The sequence below is a fragment of the Myxine glutinosa genome, chromosome 8 (assembly GCF_964187855.1).
Source record: "Myxine glutinosa chromosome 8, kmMyxGlut1.1, whole genome shotgun sequence".
Classification (NCBI taxonomy): Eukaryota; Metazoa; Chordata; class Myxini; order Myxiniformes; family Myxinidae; genus Myxine; species Myxine glutinosa.
Window position 1 is genome coordinate 131,927,320 of NC_136268.1, and position 23,572 is coordinate 131,950,891.

Here is a 23,572-nt window from a genome sequence, read left to right on the forward strand (position 1 = left end):
AAATGGAAGAAGTTTGGAACAACCAGGACTCTTCCTAGAGCTGGCCGCCCCGCCAAACTGAGCAATCGGGGGAGAAGGGCCTCGGAAAGAGAAGTGACGAATAAACCGATGGTCACTCTGGCTGAGCTCCAGAGATCCTGTGTGGAGATGGGAGAAACTTCCAGAAGGGCAACCATCACTGCAACACTCCACCGATCTGGGCTTTATGGCAGAGTGGCCAGACGGAAGCCAAACAGTTCAATCTTGGTTTCATCAGACCACAGAATTTTGTTTCTCACAGTCTGAGTGTCCTTTAGGTGCTTTTTTTGCAAACTCCAATTGGGCTTTCATGTGTCTTTCACTGAGGAGAGGCTTCCGTCTAATTTTTGTCAGTAAAAAGCCCAATGTCTTCCTTCAGTATTTGTTGCACTGATGTGTGACTTTTTCCTTTTTCAGATGAGAGTCATGATGTTGACTTGCTTGGTCTTTACCCAATGTGGTGCGCAAGGCTTCAATATAGTCTTTGGTTTGTGTGTGTGTGTGTGTGTGTGTGTGTGTGTGTGTGTATGTATGTGTGTTTGTGTGTGTGTGTGTGTGTGTGTGTGTGTGTGTGTGTGTGTGTGTGTGTGTGTGTGTGTGTATACCTGCACACAAAATATGTGTGATATGTCAATATGTCATGCACATGATGTGTATGCACTTCACACCACTGTACAGCATGTCATGCATAATATGTGTGTACACAATGCAACATGTGCACAAAATATGCAAATGTGTATATAACGCATAAAAAGAATATGTGTACATACAATACACAGCCTATGATGTCACACAAAACAGAACAAAACATGCCAAAGCAAAACCAAAGCCAAACATATGTATAAACCAGAGTCGTGCATGCGTGCGTCACCGCCACCACCACCGGTCCTCGTCTTTGTTAGGCTTCCCTTCCACTCGGGTCCACCAAATTTCAAGCCCCCCTCCCACCCAGCCATAATTTTTTTTTACCTTTTGAGCTTTTGTCATCAAATTTTCAACAAACCTTTATTCTGAGAATATGGAGAAAAATATAAAAAATTGGGTTGATATATGAATGAATGAATGAATGAATGATCGTTTTAAGGCCATTTTCCCCACTAGAGCGGGGGTTAGCCTTGAGGGAGCACATCGAGCAGGAGCCTCCAGCAGGAGCACATCAAGCACGATACACCCCGTGTCTTTAATCACTTCCGTGTTTCTTTTATTTATCATTGAGCGTCAGTGTCTGTCCAGGCCATCATTTTTTTTTAGCAAATGAGCTATTGTCATCACATCTTCAACAAAGCTTTATAATGAGAACATGGGAAGCACAAATGAGTAAAATGTACAATTTTTAACTGTTGTTTTTGTCATGTTTGAATTGCGTATAGAGCAGACATGGACGGGCTTTGCATTTTGAGATGCTTCCTGGTTTTGTTTTGTAATGAGCCAGTATTTTTAATCTTTCACACTAATTATCTTGTATTGTTTTGTACGCGTATACACAGATTGCTGGGAATCTCCTCTGAAATGTTCTCTGCACTTTTCTCGGTGACTTTGTTTCAATGTGCATGTCATAAATAAAGATGTGCTGCGCGATGTTAAATTGCCCCATTATTTTTAATACCTCTAAACAAAACACTTTGTGTCACAAGCAATCCAAGGAAATTTGAAATTAATTTACAACCACCTAGCAAAGAAAATCTCAACATGATCAAATGTTACCCCTTTCTGATATTCCACAAACGGTGCACAACACTGTATGTGTATATAGATGTTGGAACCCATCTGTGGATCGGTCCCATCGGCCGATGGGTCTGCATTGTCATTTCTCGTGCATCCACAGATGGGTCAGACCCATCGGCCGATGGGACCGATCCACAGATGGGTTCCAACATATATATATATATATATATATATATATATATATATATATATATATATATATATATATATATTGTACATACACACGTGAAGTCGAACCCCTGGTGTTGGGCTAGCGGCTAGGGTGCCGGCTTAGGATCCCAGGATCCTGGGTTCGAATCCTGGTCGATCGCTGAATTAACGCCAGGGGGGTTGACTCAGCCTGTTCATCCTTCCGAGAGGTCGGCTAATTGAGTACCAGTTCACTGGTAATTCCCTGTTTGTCGCTAAAGGCGGCAAAAAGGGTTGGCGTCAGGAAGGGCATCCGGCCGTAAAACATTGCTTCAAAAAGGAGACCAAAAAAAACAACAACAACCACGGTTCCCGAAAAAGGCCAACCCCCGCTTGCGGGGAAAAATTGCCTCTAAAGGTGGTTTTTTTTTATACACACGTGAAGTCGAGCTTTTTGAAGAAAGCTAAAAAGGTGAAAAGCAAAAAAAGGATATAGGGTTGTGAGTGGCATCACCGGCATTTTTCTGTGTCTGGCGCCATTATTGATGACCATCTGGTGATATAATTAAGTGGAATATGAAGGGTGAGAAGACAATGAAGAAGAAGACGCATGACATCATGGCTGATATAATGGGACATTGTTATCTCTGTGCACCTCATGCTGGCAGCGTTAATCTCGATATTAAGAGACATCCTATTGTAACACTGACTATGAATTAACTAACTGATGAATCCTTTATTAACCCCTTAATCAGTTTCATAACAATATATATATTGCATTTGACTCACTTATAAAAGCTGAAGTTATCCTCATTAAGACATTATCTCTTATTCTGTATTTACACCTCTGTGTTTTTGAGTCACATCTTTGTAAAGCTCTGCTTGATTTTACCTTGTGTTTTATACTTCTCCCACCCCCCCCCCCCCCCCCCCACCCCTTCCCACGCCTCCTGCCCCCAAGCCCTCTCCCTCCCACACTTCTCCCTGCTCTCAAATGTTGTGGTTGTGTGCTTCCCCTTCTCTCCCCATCTTGTCTTCCGCTCCCTCTTTTTGTATATTTTGTTTGTCTGGTTGATTTGTTTGTGAAATAAATGTTAGCTCTTTCACGAGCCTCGATTCAATATACAAAAACTTGTGATTTAGCATTACCTTTTAATGACATCAACGCTTTGTGGAAATTTAATGGTGTCTAAGTCAGAATTTTATGGTGAACTTGCATTTCATAACTGCACTCTGTACATTTTGACCAAAAAGTTTAATTTTTATTTCATCACTACCTTGAAGACTTATTTTTTGTTCCAAAATGCTGATTCATGGAAGTTTCAACTTTATGCTCGTACCATGTGTCATTCTCTTATTAAATTTCATTTTGTGTTGATTTAGAGTTCTGTGCAAAGTTTCAATGTATTCCATATCAGGCTCTTGTGGTGCATAACACAACAATTCCAGGGGCATTTTCAGGCAAAAAAACCCACACCTTTCACTCAGCACCATCTTGAGGGAGGCACATGTGTCTACCACGGGTACCCGAGAGTGCAACGCTCCCCTCTGCCGCAGGCGAAGAAGCACTGACTGTATACGTGGATGGCGGGAGGCTCGGGCGTCGAGGGGAGAATGGCTCACAGAGCCTAGAGGCCATCCAGCAACTAGCAGCATCTTATTTTATTGATCGTGAGGGGACTCTGCGCCGTCTCCATGAGATTCAGATTGCTGGAGGCACCATCAAGGCAAGAAGCTCGTTGTGGCACCATCTGCTTATTAAAATTCTTCATATGTGATTTAGGGGAAGTAAAGATGTGATATGGAAGTAAGGATTTAAAAATGGCCTCCAAAGGTGGTTCAAACATGTGATACGGCCTCCACAAGGAAAACTATTTGGAAGTTTTATTTTACTTGTGTCGGCTCAAATCAAACATTTACAAATCCTTTCCATTAGATCTCTGTGATCCTGTTAATGTAATTTTTTTTAACATACAGTAGCTATTACCGTCGTTACTGTAAGAATATTTTTATTTTTTAATTTTTTATTTTTTTAATAATAATTTTTTAATTTAAAATTTAATTTTTTTTAGTTTAGTTACAAAAATACCAGACTTATGAGAGAGCAAATAATTTCCCATTGAATGACATGAATCTTTGCAACAGAATTTTTGTTTTTCTTTTCACCTGTGGTCTCATGCATTGAGCCTGGTTAATGGTGCAATGAGATTCATTACTGGTCCGTAGGAATCACGCTATTGGAATGATCATCAGGTCAATAAAAATAGAGTAAGGGGGCAAGGAGATGTTGTAAAGGTGACGACGTCATGGTGAAGTGTAGAGGATATGGCAAGCTTGTTTTGCCTTGCTGTGGCACAGCAAAGTGCACGGCCAAGTACAGTACGTAGTGTAAGAGTGTCTCCTTGAGCTGCTAAATATGAAAATTTGAGAAGGAATCGATATGAAAAGAAATCCCTCGTTAGTACGTGAGCTGCATGTGGAGTCTGATCCTGCTCTTGCCCCACACACCGCCCCCTTCCAATTCCCAACCCCCCTCGAGCACTGCACTCCTGTGCCTCCCTCGCCTCCCTCAACCTTCTCCCTTTCCTGTGTGTCAGTCCATTGATCAGTGGGTTTTTTTCCTTTTGTGTAAGTCAGAAGCTGTTTTTTTTTTTTGGTTTGTTTCTGAGCTCATGTTGAAGAATCAAGGGTACTGTATTATAACCAAGCACTTTGGAATTTCCCGATCTCAACCGTACACCATGACGTTAAAATTCCCCATTCCTTTTTAATCACCTGCTTTAGTTAACTGCACAGCGTAATTTATTGCCCCTAATTTTAGTTCAAATTCAATACTCTTCAGGCAGTCCCAACCTTCGTCACACGCCCATACCGTGCTTAACACTGTGTAGATCGACTTAAAATTTCTTGCAATTAGAGTGAAAAAAAATGTTCACTTTTTTTCCCCCTTTTTCCATGCTCTGTATGACAAAGGTGCTTCTCATACTTAAAGATGGTAATGGGTATGAAATAAAATGCAATGAGCCCCCTGGGTAATTAAAGTGAAAAAGCATGCAAAAAAATAATAAAAAAAGAAATCTCATTGCTTCACCCCTAGAGGATCTGGAACCGTGTGGTGGGAGGTTGGCAAGGGATGGGTGGGTAGGCTTGCTGTACGGCTCGTGGGAGTGAAATACTCTCTGTGGGTTTTTACTGCTCTGCTTCAGTCTGTAATGTCTTAAAACTCTAATTAATTAGGTTTCTTTTATTATTCTTGGTGGGAATAGGAGTGGTGGAGAGGGGTCATTATGACCCGCGTTGCTGCACTTGTGCTGTACAGGTTTCTGAGATGCGGACGGGTCCGTTGGGTTGCAGCAGCTATGAAAACTTGGACTCCGTTAACTCCGTCCTGATTCGAAGCCCAGACCATAAAATACAACTGCAAGGTAAAGTAAACGATTGTTTTTCTCTTACTATACCTCTGCAATTATCTGCATGCACACTTGCCTCTGAGCTATGTAGTCTGGGTTTGAATCTCAACCCACCTATAAACTTTCACAAACAAGGCCATTCATCAATGTGTGTTTGCCGACCATCAGATGGACATTAAACTGGGCATTCCGCCTGCTGGCATAAGTTGTTGGAAGTTAAAGATCTTGCACCGTATTTCACAATGTGTAGGTGAGTTATCGACGGCACCCTGTCCAAATTCCAAATTCCTGCTCCAACCTACAGTGGGCACTGCATCAACTGCACAGCTGCACCCCCAGAAAATTGTGGCGCCAGCAGCCATGTGCTGCAAAAGAAAGGAAAAGTTTGGTTAGCTTATAAATAATAGAGAACTAGAAAGCATCTGCAACTGCAAATGCAAAGTCCATCTGCATCTCCTTTGTATTGAGACTTCTGTATGCTAAACATGACAAAACAGCTAATAAATTGACGATTTCGGCGACCTTGACCTTTTGACTTCAAAAACAATAGTCTTCAGTGACCAAATATGCAAAAACTGCTTACAATTCAAGTCAATCAGATAGAAATTGACGATTTTATGACCTTGACCTTTTGACCTCAAAACAATTGGCTTCTACCTTTTTTTTTGGTGAACCAATTAAATGACCCAATATGCAAACCCTGTTCAAATTTCAGTTCAGTGACCCAATATGCAAACCCTGTTCAAATTTCAGTTTAGTGACCCAATATGCAAACCCTGTTCAAATTTCAGTTCAGTGACCCAATATGCAAACCCTGTTCAAATTTCAGTCCAGTGACCCAATATGCAAACCCTGTTCAAATTTCAGTTCAGTGACCCAATGGGCAAACCCTGTTCAAATTTCAGTTCAGTGACCCAATATGCAAACCCTGTTCAAATTTCAGTTGAGTGACCCAATATGCAAACCCTGTTCGTATTTCAGTTCAGTGACCCAATATGCAAACCCTGTTCGTATTTCAGTTCAGTGACCCAATATGCAAACCCTGTTCGTATTTCAGTTCAGTGACCCAATATGCAAACCCTGTTCGTATTTCAGTTCAGTGACCCAATATGCAAACCCTGTTCAAATTTCAGTTCAGTGACCCAATGGGCAAACCCTGTTCAAATTTCAGTTCAGTGACAAAATATGCAAACCCTGTTCAAATTTCAGTTGAGTGACCAAATATGCAAACCCTGTTCGTATTTCAGTTCAGTGACCCAATATGCAAACCTTGTTCAAATTTCAGTTTAGTGACCAAATATGCAAACCCTGTTCGTATTTCAGTTCAGTGACCCAATATGCAAACCCTGTTCGTATTTCAGTTCAGTGACCCAATATGCAAACCCTGTTCGTATTTCAGTTCAGTGACCCAATATGCAAACCCTGTTCGTATTTCAGTTCAGTGACCCAATATGCAAACCCTGTTCAAATTTCAGTTCAGTGACCCAATGGGCAAACCCTGTTCAAATTTCAGTTCAGTGACAAAATATGCAAACCCTGTTCAAATTTCAGTTGAGTGACCAAATATGCAAACCCTGTTCGTATTTCAGTTCAGTGACCCAATATGCAAACCTTGTTCAAATTTCAGTTTAGTGACCAAATATGCAAACCCTGTTCGTATTTCAGTTCAGTGACCCAATATGCAAACCCTGTTCGTATTTCAGTTCAGTGACCCAATATACAAACCCTGTTCAAATTTCAGTTCAGTGGCCCAATATACAAACCCTGTTCAAATTTCAGTTCAATGACCCAATATGCAAACCCTGTTAAAATTTTAGTTCAGTGACCCAATGTACAAACCCTGTTCAAATTTCAGTCCAGTGACCCAATATGCAAACCCTGTTCAAATTTCAGTTCAGTGACCCAATGTACAAACCCTGTTCAAATTTCAGTCCAGTGACCCAATATGCAAACCCTGTTCAAATTTCAGTTCAGTGACCCAATGTGCAAACCCTGTTCAAATTTAAGTTCAGTGACCCAATGGGCAAACCCTGTTCAAATTTCAGTTGAGTGACCAAATATGCAAACCCTGTTCGTATTTCAGTTCAGTGACCCAATATGCAAACCTTGTTCAAATTTCAGTTTAGTGACTAAATATGCAAACCCTGTTCGTATTTCAGTTCAGTGACCCAATATGCAAACCTTGTTCAAATTTCAGTTTAGTGACCAAATATGCAAACCCTGTTCAAATTTCAGTTGAGTGACCCAATATGCAAACCCTGTTCGTATTTCAGTTCAGTGACCCAATATGCAAACCCTGTTCGTATTTCAGTTCAGTGACCCAATATGCAAACCCTGTTCAAATTTCAGTTGAGTGACCCAATATGCAAACCCTGTTCGTATTTCAGTTCAGTGACCCAATATGCAAACCTTGTTCAAATTTCAGTTTAGTGACCAAATATGCAAACCCTGTTCAAATTTCAGTTGAGTGACCCAATATGCAAACCCTGTTCGTATTTCAGTTCAGTGACCCAATATACAAACCCTGTTCAAATTTCAGTTCAATGACCCAATATGCAAACCCTGTTAAAATTTTAGTTCAGTGACCCAATGTACAAACCCTGTTCAAATTTTAAGTCATTCGGATGAAAATTGAAGATTTTATGCAACCTTGACCTTTGAACTTTTGACCCAATTATTAATTTGGGATCCCCATGTTTTCATCATCAAGCTTTGTTGAAAATTTAAAGTGATAGTGGCTTGCATCCATTACCGAATATTTAAAGCATCGAAGATTTGTCTGATAGTATAGCAAAGAGATCGTACATACATCATTTGATTATTTTTTTTCTAGGTTAGAATGGATGCAATAACCCAAATGTTAACTGTCACATTGGTACTTCACAGGCACCATCTCTAAAATTAATGATAAACCTGGGAGCAGTCCACGAGCATGAGCTCTTTCCACAGTACATTCTGCTCATGAGAAGCAAATTACAGGATGAAACCTACAAACACCATTGAACTCAGCTCTCACAAATTAGAAACAAAACTATTTTTAGAACAACAACAATAAAACCTGCAGGAAGAACAAAGAAAATCGAAGTTCTTTGTTGTCTGTTTAAAAAAAAAATCTTTACACCTGTGAAACTGTTCAATGACTTGTCTTGTCTTGTGCACCTCTCTATAAAGCATTGGTTCTACCGAAGCTGATAACATGTCTGAAGAGCAAATTATATTTGCCACTTGTCTTTTCAACATAGGTCATTATTTTATTGATCTCTTATTCTATTCTCAAGTATCAACCTACATATAGAAAAACGATTGCAGTTGAGCAATTTGTGCATCATTTATTGAAAAACATGTGTCAAGGATCTTTGAAAGTGAAGGATATGCAGAGATGGAACTTAAGTGAAATATCTACAGAATTAGTGGTCCGCTTACTTGATGATGCAAGTGAGCTTCAGAAGTTAGGAATGAAGACAGAAATGAGGATGAGATTGATAGATGGACAACCACTTAGCTTGTGTTGCGGGTAATGCACAAGCCAGCAGTTGGTTTACATTATATAATTCTGTAAAATATACATTTGTGTTACAAGCATCAAATGATTGGATTGTGATGCCACCTGCTGAAGATGATGATGTGAAATATCTTGAGAAATATTTAGAACCACAAATGAGCATTGCAAGGCTTTGCCAGCTGGCTCCACGAAAGTTATTTTCTGGCAGTATGTAAGCAAGTAAGCCATCTGCCCTGGGCAAAACGAAATGTCCTTTCTTTATTTTTACATCCTTTGCTTTTTTAAGATTTCGCCTTGAGCATTTTATTTCCTCAAGGACTGATGAAAAGATCTCTCCAAAGATAGTAATTTTGAAGTGCAATTTGTTGTGCAAAGTTGTCCACCGATTCATTTACGTGATTAGTTAATTTGTTGACGACTCACTTGGTCATCACTCTCCATCTTCAACATTTGCATCTTTGTATGCTCACTCCGAAGTATTTTTTTTAGCATTTGATGTATATACAATACAATATACAATACGGGACTTTCAAAATAACGTATGAATCCTAACGAGGCCTTTGCCATGACTTTCTTAGACTAACTGGGGCACTTTTAACCTCTAAGTCATCTTTAAGCGAAATAGTCTTTTAAACATACTCTTCAGCATTTAAACGAAAGAGAGGCATTTAAAAAATGTTTAACCACAATTGTTGTGTTCCTGGATGCAAATTCGGACTCACAAAGATACGATAAATATTTGTGGATGTGAGGTGTTAATTTCATACCATTTCCTGTTAATACAAATGAGCGATGGCAGTGGCAGACACACACACACACACACACACACACACACGCACACACACACACACCTGGTTTTTTCATTTCTGTTCCTCACAATTCTATCCCTCTCTTTCATTCACACACACACACACACACACACACACACACACACACACACACACACACAATTAATTGTCTCAGTATCGGTTGTTCCTAAACTTAAATAATTTAAAGGATTGCTGTAAATGATGTTAATTTCACAACATCCCATATTCAACTTTTTTTAAATTTTAAACCTCAAACATAGTTCCTCCACCTAAAGCAAGAACCTTAACCCGTAAGCAACTGACTAGTTTCCCGACTGCATGGATCATCAGCTGGGCACCGTTCTTCCTCGAGGGTTCAATCCTTTCAGCCCAGGACCTCTCCAAACGGCGGATCCACAACCTCGATCATGGATCCACATCAATTGATGGTAAATCAGTGGATCCACAACCTCAGTTGCATCCAGGCAGTCAGTCAACCCATCAATGCAACATCACTTATTCCAACTTTACTCGCAATAGGATTTAATGTGTTATCATATATTTATAACTTTCCTTACACACTCGATAATATGATAATATCATTAAATCATTCACATCTCACCCTTAAACACAACAATCGACCAAACAGCATGACCACACCACCTACCTTTCTATCAAACTCTATTTCGAAGTTCAAACTGTCATTTATAACGATTTTTGGCATGCTGCCGTATCCTAGCAACCACAGATTCTTAGCAACATTGATTTGTAGTATATTTAATTATTATATTGTACTGTATTTACATAAAGATCTCATGAATAATATTATATTGAACTGTACTTGTATTATATTGTACTGTAATATAATATTATATTGTACACTTAGAATGTTCAAACTGTCATTTATAATGGTTTTTGGCATGCTGCCGTATCCTAGCAACCACTGATTCTTAGCAACATTGATTTGTAGTATATTTATTTATTATATTGTACTGTATTTACATAAAAAATCTCATGAATAATATTTTTACTATTCGTATTGTATTTCACTAATTCGATTTGGTGTCGTTTTGTGATTTTAAAGAAAACTTGTTTTAATCGACCGACTGTAGCTCCCTGCGTTAACATACGTCTGACTAGTTGTTGTAATTTATTGACCAGTTCAGAGCTGTGTGTGGTTGCTCTCACAGTCCTAATTATTTCACCTGCAACCGTACCATAAAATAGCTTTTTGGGAATGTTGCTGTCTAAGAAAGGCATTCGGACAATGTGGAATGGAAATGCATCTCGTTTATCAAATAATTTGGTGTGAAATTTATTATTATGGATGTCAATTTGTAATTCTAAAAAGGAAACTGAAGTGGAAGTTTAGTTTTCCTTTTTTAATTCAAGTTCTTTTGTATATATATCATCATGAAGCTGCTCAAATATAAATCCATCATTAATTGCCAACAAATCATCAATGAACCTGAAGATGTTTCCGCATCTTCGTGCAGTTGTTAGTTTATTCCTGTACATGTTCTGGACCCAATCAAACTCGTACATGTGCAGAAACAAATTTGCAAAGAAAGGGGCCGGATCTGAACCCATGGGTATGCCCACTGTCTGCTGGAGCATCTTGTTGCCAAATGTAAATAAACTGTTGTTCAGCAGAAATCGAATACTTTCTTTGAGTTTACTTTTTGAAAAACTGCATGAATATTGATTATCCTTTACAGACCAGTGTGCTCTGTTTTGATATACATTAATGTATACTCTATTACCTCCTGCAAATGCTTTATCTATTGCTCTGTCCAATGCAGTTACGAGCTTATCATGTGGAATGTTTGTGTACAATGTGGAAAAATCAAAGGTTGAAAGACATTTTGCTTTACCCTTGTTATTAATGTTGTGGACACTGTCGATTACCGGTTTGGAATTGTCAATGATCCAGAATTTCCTAATACCAGAATAAAACTTCACTTTTTCATGGTAGTTTTTAAAGCATTTATAGATTAGTTTCATTGCCGCTGTAATACTGCCCGACAAAGGTTTCAAAATACATTCTCTACTTGCGATGATGAACCTCATCTTACAAGGGTGTTTGTGCATTTTTGGGATCCATTAAATGAATGGTAATTTATGGTGTTTATCCGGAACTCGCGGTCTTCTCACCGTTGAGTGATTTGTATGGTGTTGTATCAAGTCTGTTTTGTTATCGTTACTTATTTTGTAGGTCTTTGAAATTCCCGTGTCTAAGCCCAATTCTTCCAAAAGTGTTTGAATGTAGAATGTTTTACATACAAATGCAATATTATTATTTGCTTTGTCAATTGGAACAATAACATATTGTGTTTGAAGCTGCCTTAAGCAATCACGTGTCTCTGGATTGTTTAAAATTGCCTTCGGATTATTGATTCGAACTTTTCTTTTCAAATCAACAACTCTCCTTTTCACATGTTTCTCTACCTCCTCCAACCATAAAGCCATTTGTGTGTTTGGTACTTTATGTTTATCAATTTGTTCTTTCATCCATTCGCCCAGTCCCATCATTGTAAGTTCCATTGCTTTATTTCAGTTTATAATTTTATTTTCTCTATAATTTGGTCCTTTTGTAAGTAATGCACGTAATCTTTTATCTTTCACTATTCTGAGATCACCTGAGATGACGTGTTTATGATGTGGATCTTTGAATGCGGAATGTTCACAATTACAATGATGTGTGTTATTTAAACATTCCTCTACATCTATAGATTGTACAGTGTCCTTGTAGTTGAAGATCTTTCCCCGAATTGAATTTCCCAAAGTGTACACAACTCTTGGTCGCTCTCTCTGTTGTATTGTTTCTGGAAGTTTACTCCAGAGTAAACCTGGACACACACACACACACACACACACACACACACACACACACACACACACACACACACACACACACTTCTGCTTTTAGCAATAGATGCAAAAATCTCGTATTTCTCCTGTGGCTCCAGAACCAAAAAAAACAATATATTTATAACATCCCTACCTCCTCCCACTCCCCCACCCACCCCAACATGATTGATAGTAAATATCATAATTTTCAAAGTTGATTCAAAAGTTACCCTGTGCATTCACAAGCCTCAATCATATCCTTCCCATTTGTGTTCAGAGGCAACCAATCCAGATACACATGCTTTGTGTATTTTCACGTTGTAAAAATGTCCTTCATCAAAGTGTTGGTTGCCATTGCTTGGTAACGGTGCAAACCATCGCCGTTCCAATTGCAAACATCCATGAAATAAATCACGAAGCCTGCCATGTATTTTCACATGATGTATTCCTGCAAGGTTCAAAGACTATTCACTGTTTGTGATTTGGGTAGCACACGCCCGTGCACTTGGGCCTTGCACTGGGCACATCATCGAGGGAGTTTGCAGAATGAGTAGCTGCCCTTTTGGTGAGCTAAGCTTGTTCTCCAACTCTTTCATTGTGTTGAGGCACACCCTTTTCTCTCAGGTACTTTTACAAGTATTTTCAGCTTATTTTAGAAGCTTTTTGAGCCATTTCAGGTAACAATCCTTATCTCTCACACACAATATATACTTTAGGGTGCTCCATACACAGCTGTTTCTAGGGGTTTCTGCACATGCACACCGAGCATCCTGGGGTGGATTACATATTTTCAGAAGTCGTGTATTGTGTCAATTTCCTTTTTTAATCTTCTGTTTTCTGGCAATGTGGGGGTGAAATTGTCTCACACCTAAGATCTCTGGGAGGGGTGAGTCAGGATTGCAAGGAATTTCATATTTTTCATTCGTAGAAAACAAATATGGATGTTTAGGTTAATGGAATAAATTAATGATAGAGGGCTGGGGGTATGCCTACGACCAGATGGGAGAAACGAGAAAGCACATAAAAGGAATGACATAGAGGATTTGAAAAGCTCAGAAGTAGACATAGTATTTGATGTAAGATCATGATGACAGCTTAAATAATGGAAGGAAGGAGCATGGCTGCACATAATAATTATGGAAGATGCTTCCACTGATGGAGAAATGATGGATGAAGGATTGGAGGTAAGCTGATTGGTATTCAAACCAAGAGTGGGTTGCATGGATATTCTTTTATTACTGTATATGGTTGTGAGTTTTGGGGTTGTTTCAATACTAGCAATATTGAAATTTTCCATCACAAGTTTATTAAAGAAATATTACACCTCAATAAAAGGACTGCTAACTGCATGGTATTTGGAAAAAACAGGAAGTTACCCTATATGAGACTTTATTGACAAGAGATGGTAAAAAAATTTTTTGCGAATTGCAAGTGCCAAGCAGAACAAATTTTCTCCTTTTATGCTTAGATTAGAAAGGTGTCTTCATGAAATGAAATATTTGAGTACAAATGGATATCGACTGTGAAAAGCATTGTTGATCACTGTGGTTATTCCAATATGTGGTATGATTTCTCTAACTTTGATAAATCATGATTTAATTATTCCATCAAACACAAAATTATTGATACGAGTGTGCAGATTTGACATGATAAAGTCAACAGTAACATCCTTGTGCTCAAATTACAGTTTATTTAAGAAAAATATATTTATTCGAACTTTATTTACTGCAACTTTCTCCAGTCTTCAGAGTTAATATTTGAAAATTTCGCTGTGGCAACCATAATCTTCCTGTTTCTCATGGTTGTTATTTGAAAGATACTTTCCAACAGTTATGTCTTCAGGCTAATGCTACTGGTGACGAATTTGGCTTTCTTCTTGTGTTATCTTCCAGTGTTCAATGAATCTCGCAAGAAGTGTATGAAACGTCGTTATTGGGAAAAAACTCCTCGGCCCATAAAATGAATGAGCTATTAAATATAGGTAATATTGATCAGCTTGTTAATGTGGCGAAGTTTATTGGAAGCATATTATCCAGGTTCTAATAACTTGTTCACTTCTTTGCTGTCATAGAGGAATTCTGCATGCTGAGTCGTCCTCAAAAATACATTATATCTGGTTAACTTATCCAGGCATCATCCGTTTTGTAGACATTTGTATTCTTGTGTTTTCTTTGCTCTCACGCCAAGACAGGGGTTGAAGAGTCAATAAAATAAAAAACTCCAAAATTCCAAATGAAGGGGCATTGTTGATCGATTCAGGCTTGAGTGGAACCCACTCAGACTCTCTGACAGTTTATTCCATCCATAGGCTTGCAAAACAAGAATAGTTCAACAACACCATTCTTCCTTCCGTCTTTTGAACATATGAGAGTTCCAACTTTATCTTAAGATTATAAGTACAACTCTGGATCAGGTTTTCTGTGTTTCTTCCTCCTTTATGGCCATTTTAACTTTACTCACGAAGTTTTACATCGACTGCAAATTTATCACTATTACCCTTCCAGTTTGAACTTGGGAATGGCCGAACACTGATACAACTTTCAAACCTTATGAAACTTGCTGAACTGTAACTGGAAATGGATCATTCTGTCCTGAATAAATATACTCTCCACCATATAAAACCAAACATGTAAAATTGATAATGTAATTGATGAAGAACTTTTGTAGCGTTTGTTGAAAATGCCTTTTTGGCACAAGGGATGTGCAGAACACCGGATAGCAAGTTTCCACGTAACATAATTGCCTCAACAAAAATCATTCAGCACAATGCAACAAATGCACCCAAGGTTTTTAGAGGTGACACGAGGCATTCTGAGCAAATTTGAAATTATTTCCAAGACACCCACAGGGGCATCATCCAAAAACACACTGATTACTTTCTTTGACAATCAAATACAATGCCATATGTCAGAAAACGAGAGGAATGAAACCATTGGACATCTTCAAACATGGTATTCTATTAGCTATATCTCAAGGCTCTTTAGCATGAGGAGAGGAACTATTTCTGACCCCAGAAGATGTTATCAAGCCACTGGATCAACAATAAAGAAACCAAGAAGTACTGCAAACTACCAATAAACTACCAACGGGTACTGTAAACATACTCATAGGACCGTACAGTACAAGTGTCAACACCATGTTGCAGGTATCTGTGTTTGTTGTACTGTCCAGTATCCAAGACCTGCAACACAACACTTCCAAGCACACTTGCATGGACAATAAACATGTCCGATGGACACAGAGGCAATTGGTAAGTGTTATGTTAAGTGACAAATCCAGATTTCCCTTGAAAGTCATGATGGCCGTTCATGGGTCTACAGAAGACTTAGCGAGCAAAATGCCCATCTGTGTCTGGGAAGCCGCAAGGTTTGGACGTGGAAGTGTCATGATGTGGGGTCGCATTGCCGAAACCTTTCACACCAACTTGATCCATAGCCATGGCAATGTGACGGCAGATAAATACATCAATGAGAACTCGCCAGATTTAAATCTAAGTGAACATCTCTGGAATATCATTAATCGTCATCTTGGAATGCCATCAAGGTGTGGAATGCCATTCCCCTGGCTCAGATTTGAACGCTCTTATGGTCAATGAATGCAATGATTGCTGTCGCAGGTGAACATACCAGTGGTATTGAGATTGTTACTTCCACTTTGGATCCCCATTTGAAAACATTCGCTACAATGCAGCATTAAAGTGCATGTACCACCGATGGAGATTCCTATGTTTTGTCATCCAGTCTCTCTAACGGAAATAAATTCAGAACAATTACATGGGGTTAAGTCACAACGAAATGTGTGATTAGGTCGCAATGAAAGGGACCTGCAATTACTGTACTAGCCCGTCCCTTGCACAGCAGTAGACCGGGGTTTTGCAATCACGTGTGTGTGTGTGTGTGTGTGTGTGTGTGTGTGTGTGTGTGTGTGTGTGTGTGTGTGTGTCCGTGTGTCCGTCCACGACGTAACTCTTTACCATTTGAGCTACCAGTACACCTGCACACGACGGGAGCTGCAGGAAGGGTCATTCCTCTTTGGGGTACATAGATTACAGTCGATCTATGGTCGGGTCTCAAGAACATTGGGTGTGTTCATTTACCAAGTTTCTTGTAGAGAGATCGCCAAGGGTTTAAGCATCCTAGCAAGCACTCCATTCAAAACCGTTAAGGAACGACTGACTTGGCAAGCACTAGCTTGCTGCTTGGTAAATGAGCACAACCCGGGCTTCCTCTCTTTCAGTTTCGTGTTAAACAGCAGGAGCGAGTTTCAAAAGGCCGCTACGAAAAACGCCATGTTAGTGGCAGGAAGGGTGATGTTAATAACCCAAACCTTGTGGGGTATATAGATTACAGTAGATCTTCACTCAGTTCTGTAAGTAAAACTTACCTCACGGATGTCGCGATTCCTCCAAATTTCTTTGTTTAGTGTTATAAACAGCATTAGTGACTGTTTAAAAAGCTAATCATGTGTGTTTGCGGTTTATAATATTTTTTACCTCTGGTAGAGGCCATTGGGCCTTTGCTCTCACAGAAACGCCATGATAAGCTATTTATAAACGTTGACTCAAAGTTTGTTCAAGGAGGAAAAACCCCTTGGGGAGTTGTGATATCATTGGTATTAATATTGTTTTGTAATAACATTCATATTTATGCTACTAGTACCCGACTGCAAAACCGCAATGAGCCGGCGAAGCCAAAGCCTCTTGCCACTATTTTACCCATCACTATGGCATCAGTAGGTTAGGTAGTTGGTAGTAGGTAGGTGTAGTAGGTACCGTACCTGGTAAGACTTGGTACAAGAGAAGAGCAGACAGTCCTCCCCAATACCTACATACAATAAATGTCACAAGAAGCTTAAGGAAGTAACTATACGATGTGCTAGCTTAAGGCCTATTTTACGAAATTTTAACTGGGCTTAATATACGTTTTCACAGTATGTGTGTAGTCTTCTAACTTCAGTCGCTGTCAGGACTGGTTCTCTCCGGGCACTGCGGCGTCCTCCACCAGAAGAAGTTAGCTTGCAGTAAGATCAGTGCCGACAGATCAGACGATAGCGCTTTTTCAACGGCAATGTGTAAAAATAACCACCTTTAGAGGCCATTTTTCCCCGCAAAGCGGGGGTTGGCCTTTTTCGGGAACCGTGGTTGTTGTTGTTTTTCGGTCCCCTATTTGAAGCAATGTTTTACGGCCGGATGCCCTTCCTGACGCCAACCCTTTTTGCCGCCTTTAACGACACCGCCTTTTGCCGCCTTTAACTTTAACAACCAGTGAACTGGTACTCAATTAGCCGACCTCGGAAGGATGACAGGCTGAGTCAACCCCCCTGGTGTTAATTCAGCGATCAACCGGGATTCGAACCCAGGATCCTTGGTATCCGAAGCCGGCACCCTAGCCGCTAGCCCAACACCAGGGATTCAAGCCTCTTGCCACTATTTCTTTGAACCACGTTGAACAATTCAACGGCAATGTGTGACTGTCGTTAATCAAACCGTGTCGATGGCGCTGATTGGCTGACCTAAGCTGATCGCTGATTGGTCAGCTCACAAAATTTCGCAAATTCAGACCTAAAATGACACCATTTGCATTCTGGATGAGATTAAAATTGATAAAATGTACTTCTTGATTAATTCGGTGAATTCCGTCCAACTTCGGATATTTCCTGCCATGAAAAACTATCCCCTACGGCCGCGAGATTCCTAAAAAATAATTCTTCGTCAATTTTAGAATATTTGACGCCGTTTTCACCCTCCGAAACGCGTAATAAGCTTTTTTGAAATATTTTTTCAAATGCTCGAATCTCATTGGTTTCGGTGTTTGTTGACGATTTTTGTTGAAGATAACGAGGTTGGTCTTAAAGTATTTTAATTACAAATTAGAGGTGCATAAGATTGTGAATCAAACAAAGACGGGTGAAACAAACTCCTATTGAACTTTTTCGCAATTTTTTTATGCATACTTCCACATCCGGAAGATGGCGGCCTCCATTGAGTGATTTGGTTTTTGAAATATTTTTTCAAATGCTCGAATCTCATTGGTTCCGGTGTTTGGTGACAATTTTCGTTGAAGATAACGAGGTTGGTCTTAAAGTATTTTAATTACAAATTAGAGGTGCATAAGATTGTGAATCAAAAAAAGACGGGTGAAACAAACTCCTATTGAACTTTTTTCAATTGTTATGCACACTTCCGTATCCGCAAGATGGCGGCCTCCATTGAGTGATTTGGTGCGTCAACGCTTGGAATTCTCAAAGGATCCAGCAAAATCTGGTTTTTCAACATAATACGTACGCGTGCATTCACAACACCGGCTTCGCCGGCTATTATCGTTAGTTTTGTTATTCGAAGCGGTCTTCGAAAAACGCCACGACTTCGAAAAACGCCACGAAAACGCCACGCTAACTTAACATCAATATACACCTCAACATGCAACTCCATTTATGGCAATGGCGGGGAAAACAGCTTGGGGAAGAAACCTCCTTGGGAAGGGGGGCAAATGAATGCGCTACAACCTTCATTGTGTACCCCTTAGTCATCCTGTCAAGTTTGGTTGAGATTGGATAAGTAACGACGGATTGTATCACGACGGATTGTATCGCGGTCAAAAATTCATCAGACAGACAGACAGATGCCAAATGGTGTATCTTAGTATGATTGTCATCATCTTTTCACCAAACCTTTATTTTGATAATACGGAGAAGGCAAATTAATATATATTTTTTAAAGGTCAAAAAGTCAAAGGTCAGCATGATATAAAATCATCATTTTTTTCATCTAAATGACCTGAAATTTCAATTTACCATTTGAATTTTGTCATCAAACTTTCAACAAAGCATTATTATGATAATATGGAGAAGACAAATTAATAATTGTCAAACGGTCAAAGGTCAGCATCACATAAAATCATCAGCATTCGTCCAATTAACTTGAAATTTAAATTTACCATTTGAGTTTTGTCATCAAATGTTCAACAAAGCTTTATTATAGCCGGCGAAGCCGGTGTTGTCAATGAATGCGTACGTATTATGTTGAAAAACCAGATTATGCTGGATCCCTTGGCTTGAAAATTTCAAAGCTTTGACGCACCAAATCGCTCAATGGAGGCCGCCATCTTGCGGATGCGGACGTATGCATAACAAATTTGAAAAAGTTCCATAGGAGTTTGTTTCACCCGTCTTTGTTTGATTCACAATCTTATGCACCTCTAATTTGTAATTAAAATACTTTAAGACCAACCTCGGCCCGCACGGGCCTGGTTATCTTAAACGAAAATCGTCATCAAACACCGGAACCAATGAGATTCGAGCATTTGAAAAAATATTTCAAAAACCAAATCACTCAATGGAGGCCGCCATCTTCCGGATGCGGAAGTATGCATAAAAAAATTGCGAAAAAGTTCAATAGGAGTTTGTTTCACCCGTCTTTGTTTGATTCACAATCTTATGCACCTCTTTTTTTTTTTTTTTTTTTTTTTTTTTTTTTTTTTTGTATACAAGATCGAGGCTCGTGAGAGAGCGAACATTAATCACACAGAAAGACAAACCGACACATAAAACATATAACATAGGGAGCGGTAGACAAGATGGGGAGAGAGGGGGAAGGACACAAACACAACATTTGAGAGCAGGGACCGAGAGACATGGAGACATCGAGAGATCTGAGAGAGGGCGAGGGCTTTGGGGGGGGGGGGCGTGGGAAGGGGGCGGTGGGAGAGGTATAAAACATATGGACACTGCCAGGACTTCCAGGAAAGAAGTTGGAATTTCAAACAAGGTGGATCTGGGGTGAATTAGCGGGGGTAGAAAAGATCAAGGTTTTGGATGGGGGAAGATAAGAGATGGTGGTGAACAGCTGTTTTAAAGACCTGGAGGGAGGAGTGGGATTGAAGGGAGTGAGGGAGTTTGTTCCAGAGGCGGGAGAAAAGAGGAATGAAAGAGTGAAGGTGAGCAGAGAGCCGAGATTTCGGCAGTTTAACCATCAGAGGGTTGCTGGCAGATCTTGTGCGACCTGTAGGAATATTTGGGGGACAGAGCACAGAGAGAGCTGGGGGTGCAAGGCCGGAGAGGAGTCGGTAGAAGACAGAAAGACCACCTACCTGCCTGCGGTGAGTGAGTGAAAGGCCCTCAGAGATAGCTTCATCGCGGGAGATTCCAATAATTCTGAAAGCTTTGGTTTCAACAGCGTGAAGCCGAGCTAGGTGTGAGGCAGGAGCACCGGCCCATAGGGGAGAACAGTATTCCATTGAGCTGCGGATGAAAGCCTTGTATGTGGTGAGGAGCTCAGGTGTGCCGAGGAAGGACTTCGCACGACGGAGGATGCCCAGTCGGCGACTGGCTTTGGAGGCCAGCTTGGAAATGTGGTTTTCCCAAGAAAGATCATGGCAGATAGTGAGACCCAAAATCTTGAGCGACAGAACTTCTTGGAGAGGATTGTTGAGAAAGTAGATGGGAGGGTTGTCCAGTCGATCTTTTCGGAGAGACATAGTAAGAGTGTGAGATTTGTCAGGATTGAAAGACATGTTCCACTTGTTTGACCAGTCTGTGATTTTGTCCAGGTCTTCAGAGAGTGAGGAGGCAGCAGACTGCCGATCTGAGGGAAGAGGAATGGAGCGGCAGAGAGTGGAGTCATCAGCAAAGAGATAGAGAGGATTTTCGAGAGAGTCAGAGAGATCATTGATGAAGACCAGAAAAAGCACGGGGCCCAGAACACTGCCTTGGGGAACTCCAGCCTGAACAGGAAGAGGAGATGAGAGAAACCCATTCAGGGCCACACGTTGACGACGACTAGAGAGGAAGTCCGCCAGCCATGCGTGGAGATTTCCATGGATACCAAAGGAGGAGAGTTTGGTGAGCAGAGCGGGGTGCCAGACCGTGTCGAAGGCACGTGATATGTCGAGGGAGACCGCTCTAATTTCCTGTTTGGCATTGAGGACCTCCATCCATTGTTGAGACAGCAGAAGCAGCATGTCCAGAGTAGAGTGACCTGGTCTGAAACCAAATTGATGATCAGAGATCAAGCCATTGGAGAAGAGGAAAGATTTCATATCCGAAGCAATGATGGATTCCATGACTTTGCTGATAATTGGGAGAAGGCTGATTGGTCTGTAGTTGCTAGGATCTGTTTTTGCACCTTTTTTGTGCAAAGCGGTGATGTTGGCTGATTTCCAAGCAGATGGCAGTTGACCTTGAGCAAAAGAGAGGGTGAAGAGAACAGAGAGAGGGTGAGATAGAGCAGCAGAGCAGGATTTTAGGACCCGTGGGCTGATGCCGTCGGGTCCAGTTGCAGAATCAGAGTCGAGGGTTGACAGAAACTTTTCCACCTTGTCAGGAGGAAAGGACACGGAGTCCAGGAGCAGCAGGGTACGACTGGGTATGGTGGGTACAGAGAGGGATGGGTTTGGGACACAAGATTTAGAGGCAAACACAGAGTTGAGGCATTCAGCTTTTTCACGTGCGGAGTCAGCTGTGTAGCCGTTTGAGGTAAGGGAGGGGATGGAGGGGGAACAAACACCAGAAACGGATTTGACCAGACGCCACCAGGATTTGGAAGAGGGAGACAGATAAGAGAGTTCGGTCTTGAGAACGGAGAGATATTGTTTCCTGGCTCTCCTGAGGGTGGACACACACTTGTTTCGGGCTTTGTGAAAGGAAATGAGATTTCCTTCCGTTGGATTTGCTTTCCAGGAGACGAAGGCAAGTTGTTTCTGGGCAACAGCCTCACCACAAGATTCCGTGTACCATGGACGGGAGGAAGGGTATGACAACTGAAGACGAGATGGGATAAATCTGTGCATGAGAGAGAGCAATTTACTTTGGAAGAATTCCCAGGATGAGTTGATGTCAGAGGTGGTAGAGATGGGAGACCAGTCCAGATGATTGATGGCTGCTTGAAGACCGTGCCAGTTGGCCTGAGTGAAATGCCAGACTCGTCGACGCTGAGCAGGCTCCCTGAGGATGGTCAGAGAGATGTCCACTTTAACAAGGACATGATCAGATGATCCGATCGGAGCAGAAGAAGAGCAGCAGACATTTTCAGGGAAGTTAGTCATAACCAAGTCCAGAAGAGAAGATGTTCCGTTGACTGAGATCCGGGTCGGGAAATTGACAGATTGTGTCAGTCCCAGTGAGTCGCAGAAGTCCTTTGCTGAGGAGCCATGGCTGGTGAGAGAGGTACCCACACCCAGCCAACTGGCATGATGACAGTTGAAATCACCACATATGAGGAAGAGAGAGTTGGGATGAGTAGATAGAAGTTGGTCCATATCATCAGACAGCGAGATGTAGATGGAGTCATCACTGTTTGGTGGACGGTACAACACACATATGAACAAGAGGTGGGAGCGAAGGGGAAGCCGTAGCCAGAGGTATTCCTGGGGGTGAGGTGGAGAGAGTGCAGTGCAGGGCGAGTGAGGAAGAGAGTTTTTGATAAAGATAGCAACCCCGCCTCCAGGACGAGGCTCAGGTCTATCATACCGGAGGAGGGAGTAGCCCGGGAGAGATACTATGGAATCAGAGACATCATAAAGGAGGAAAGTTTCTGTTAAGCAGATCACGTCTGGTTTGACAGAAGCAACCTGTATGGAGAGATCAGTTAAGTTTGAACGAAGGCCCCGGATGTTTGAGGTCCATACCGTTAATGAAGAGGAAGGGGGAGCATCAGATACAGAACAGGGGGGAGGAGGGGTAGGGTAAGATGTGGAAGAGGTGGAAGAGGTAGGGAGAGCTGTTGAAGGTGTGTCAGAGATTTCAGAATAGCTCGGAGAAAGGGAAGGATGGGGCGGACAAAAGGTTTGATGGTGATTGGGTGAGCCACAATGAGGTGTTATTTGAGGAGGGGGAAGAGCGAGGCAGAAGGTTGGGGGAGATGGAGGTGAGAGTTTGAAGGGGGAAGAAGCGGGGAGGACGCTTTGAGGAGGGGGAGTGAGAGGGGGGAAATTGAGAAGCAATGAGGGTGGGGAGATTTGAAGGGGAGGGGTGAGGGGGGAGTTTGGGAGGGAAGGGACAAGGGGAGGGATTTGAAAGGGATGGGATATGGGGGAGATTTGGAGGGGAGGGGTGAGGCAGGAGTCTAGGAGGGGAGGGGCGAGGGGGCGTCTTGGCGGGGAGGGGTGAGGGGGTAGTTTAGGAGGGAGGGGGCAAGGGGGGAGATTTGAAAGGGA

At 41.2% G+C, this 23,572-nt stretch overlaps 1 protein-coding gene across 1 annotated transcript in view; it reads left to right on the plus strand.

Moving 5' to 3' along the window:
• Positions 1-23,572, plus strand: part of LOC137432919 (BMP/retinoic acid-inducible neural-specific protein 3) — a 381,034-nt gene that overhangs the window by 162,744 nt on the left and 194,718 nt on the right. The window contains exons 4-5 of the mRNA XM_068125237.2: positions 3,430-3,599; positions 5,192-5,297. Coding sequence (XP_067981338.2) covers positions 3,430-3,599; positions 5,192-5,297 — 276 coding nt within the window. The remainder of the gene's footprint in view (positions 1-3,429; positions 3,600-5,191; positions 5,298-23,572) is intronic.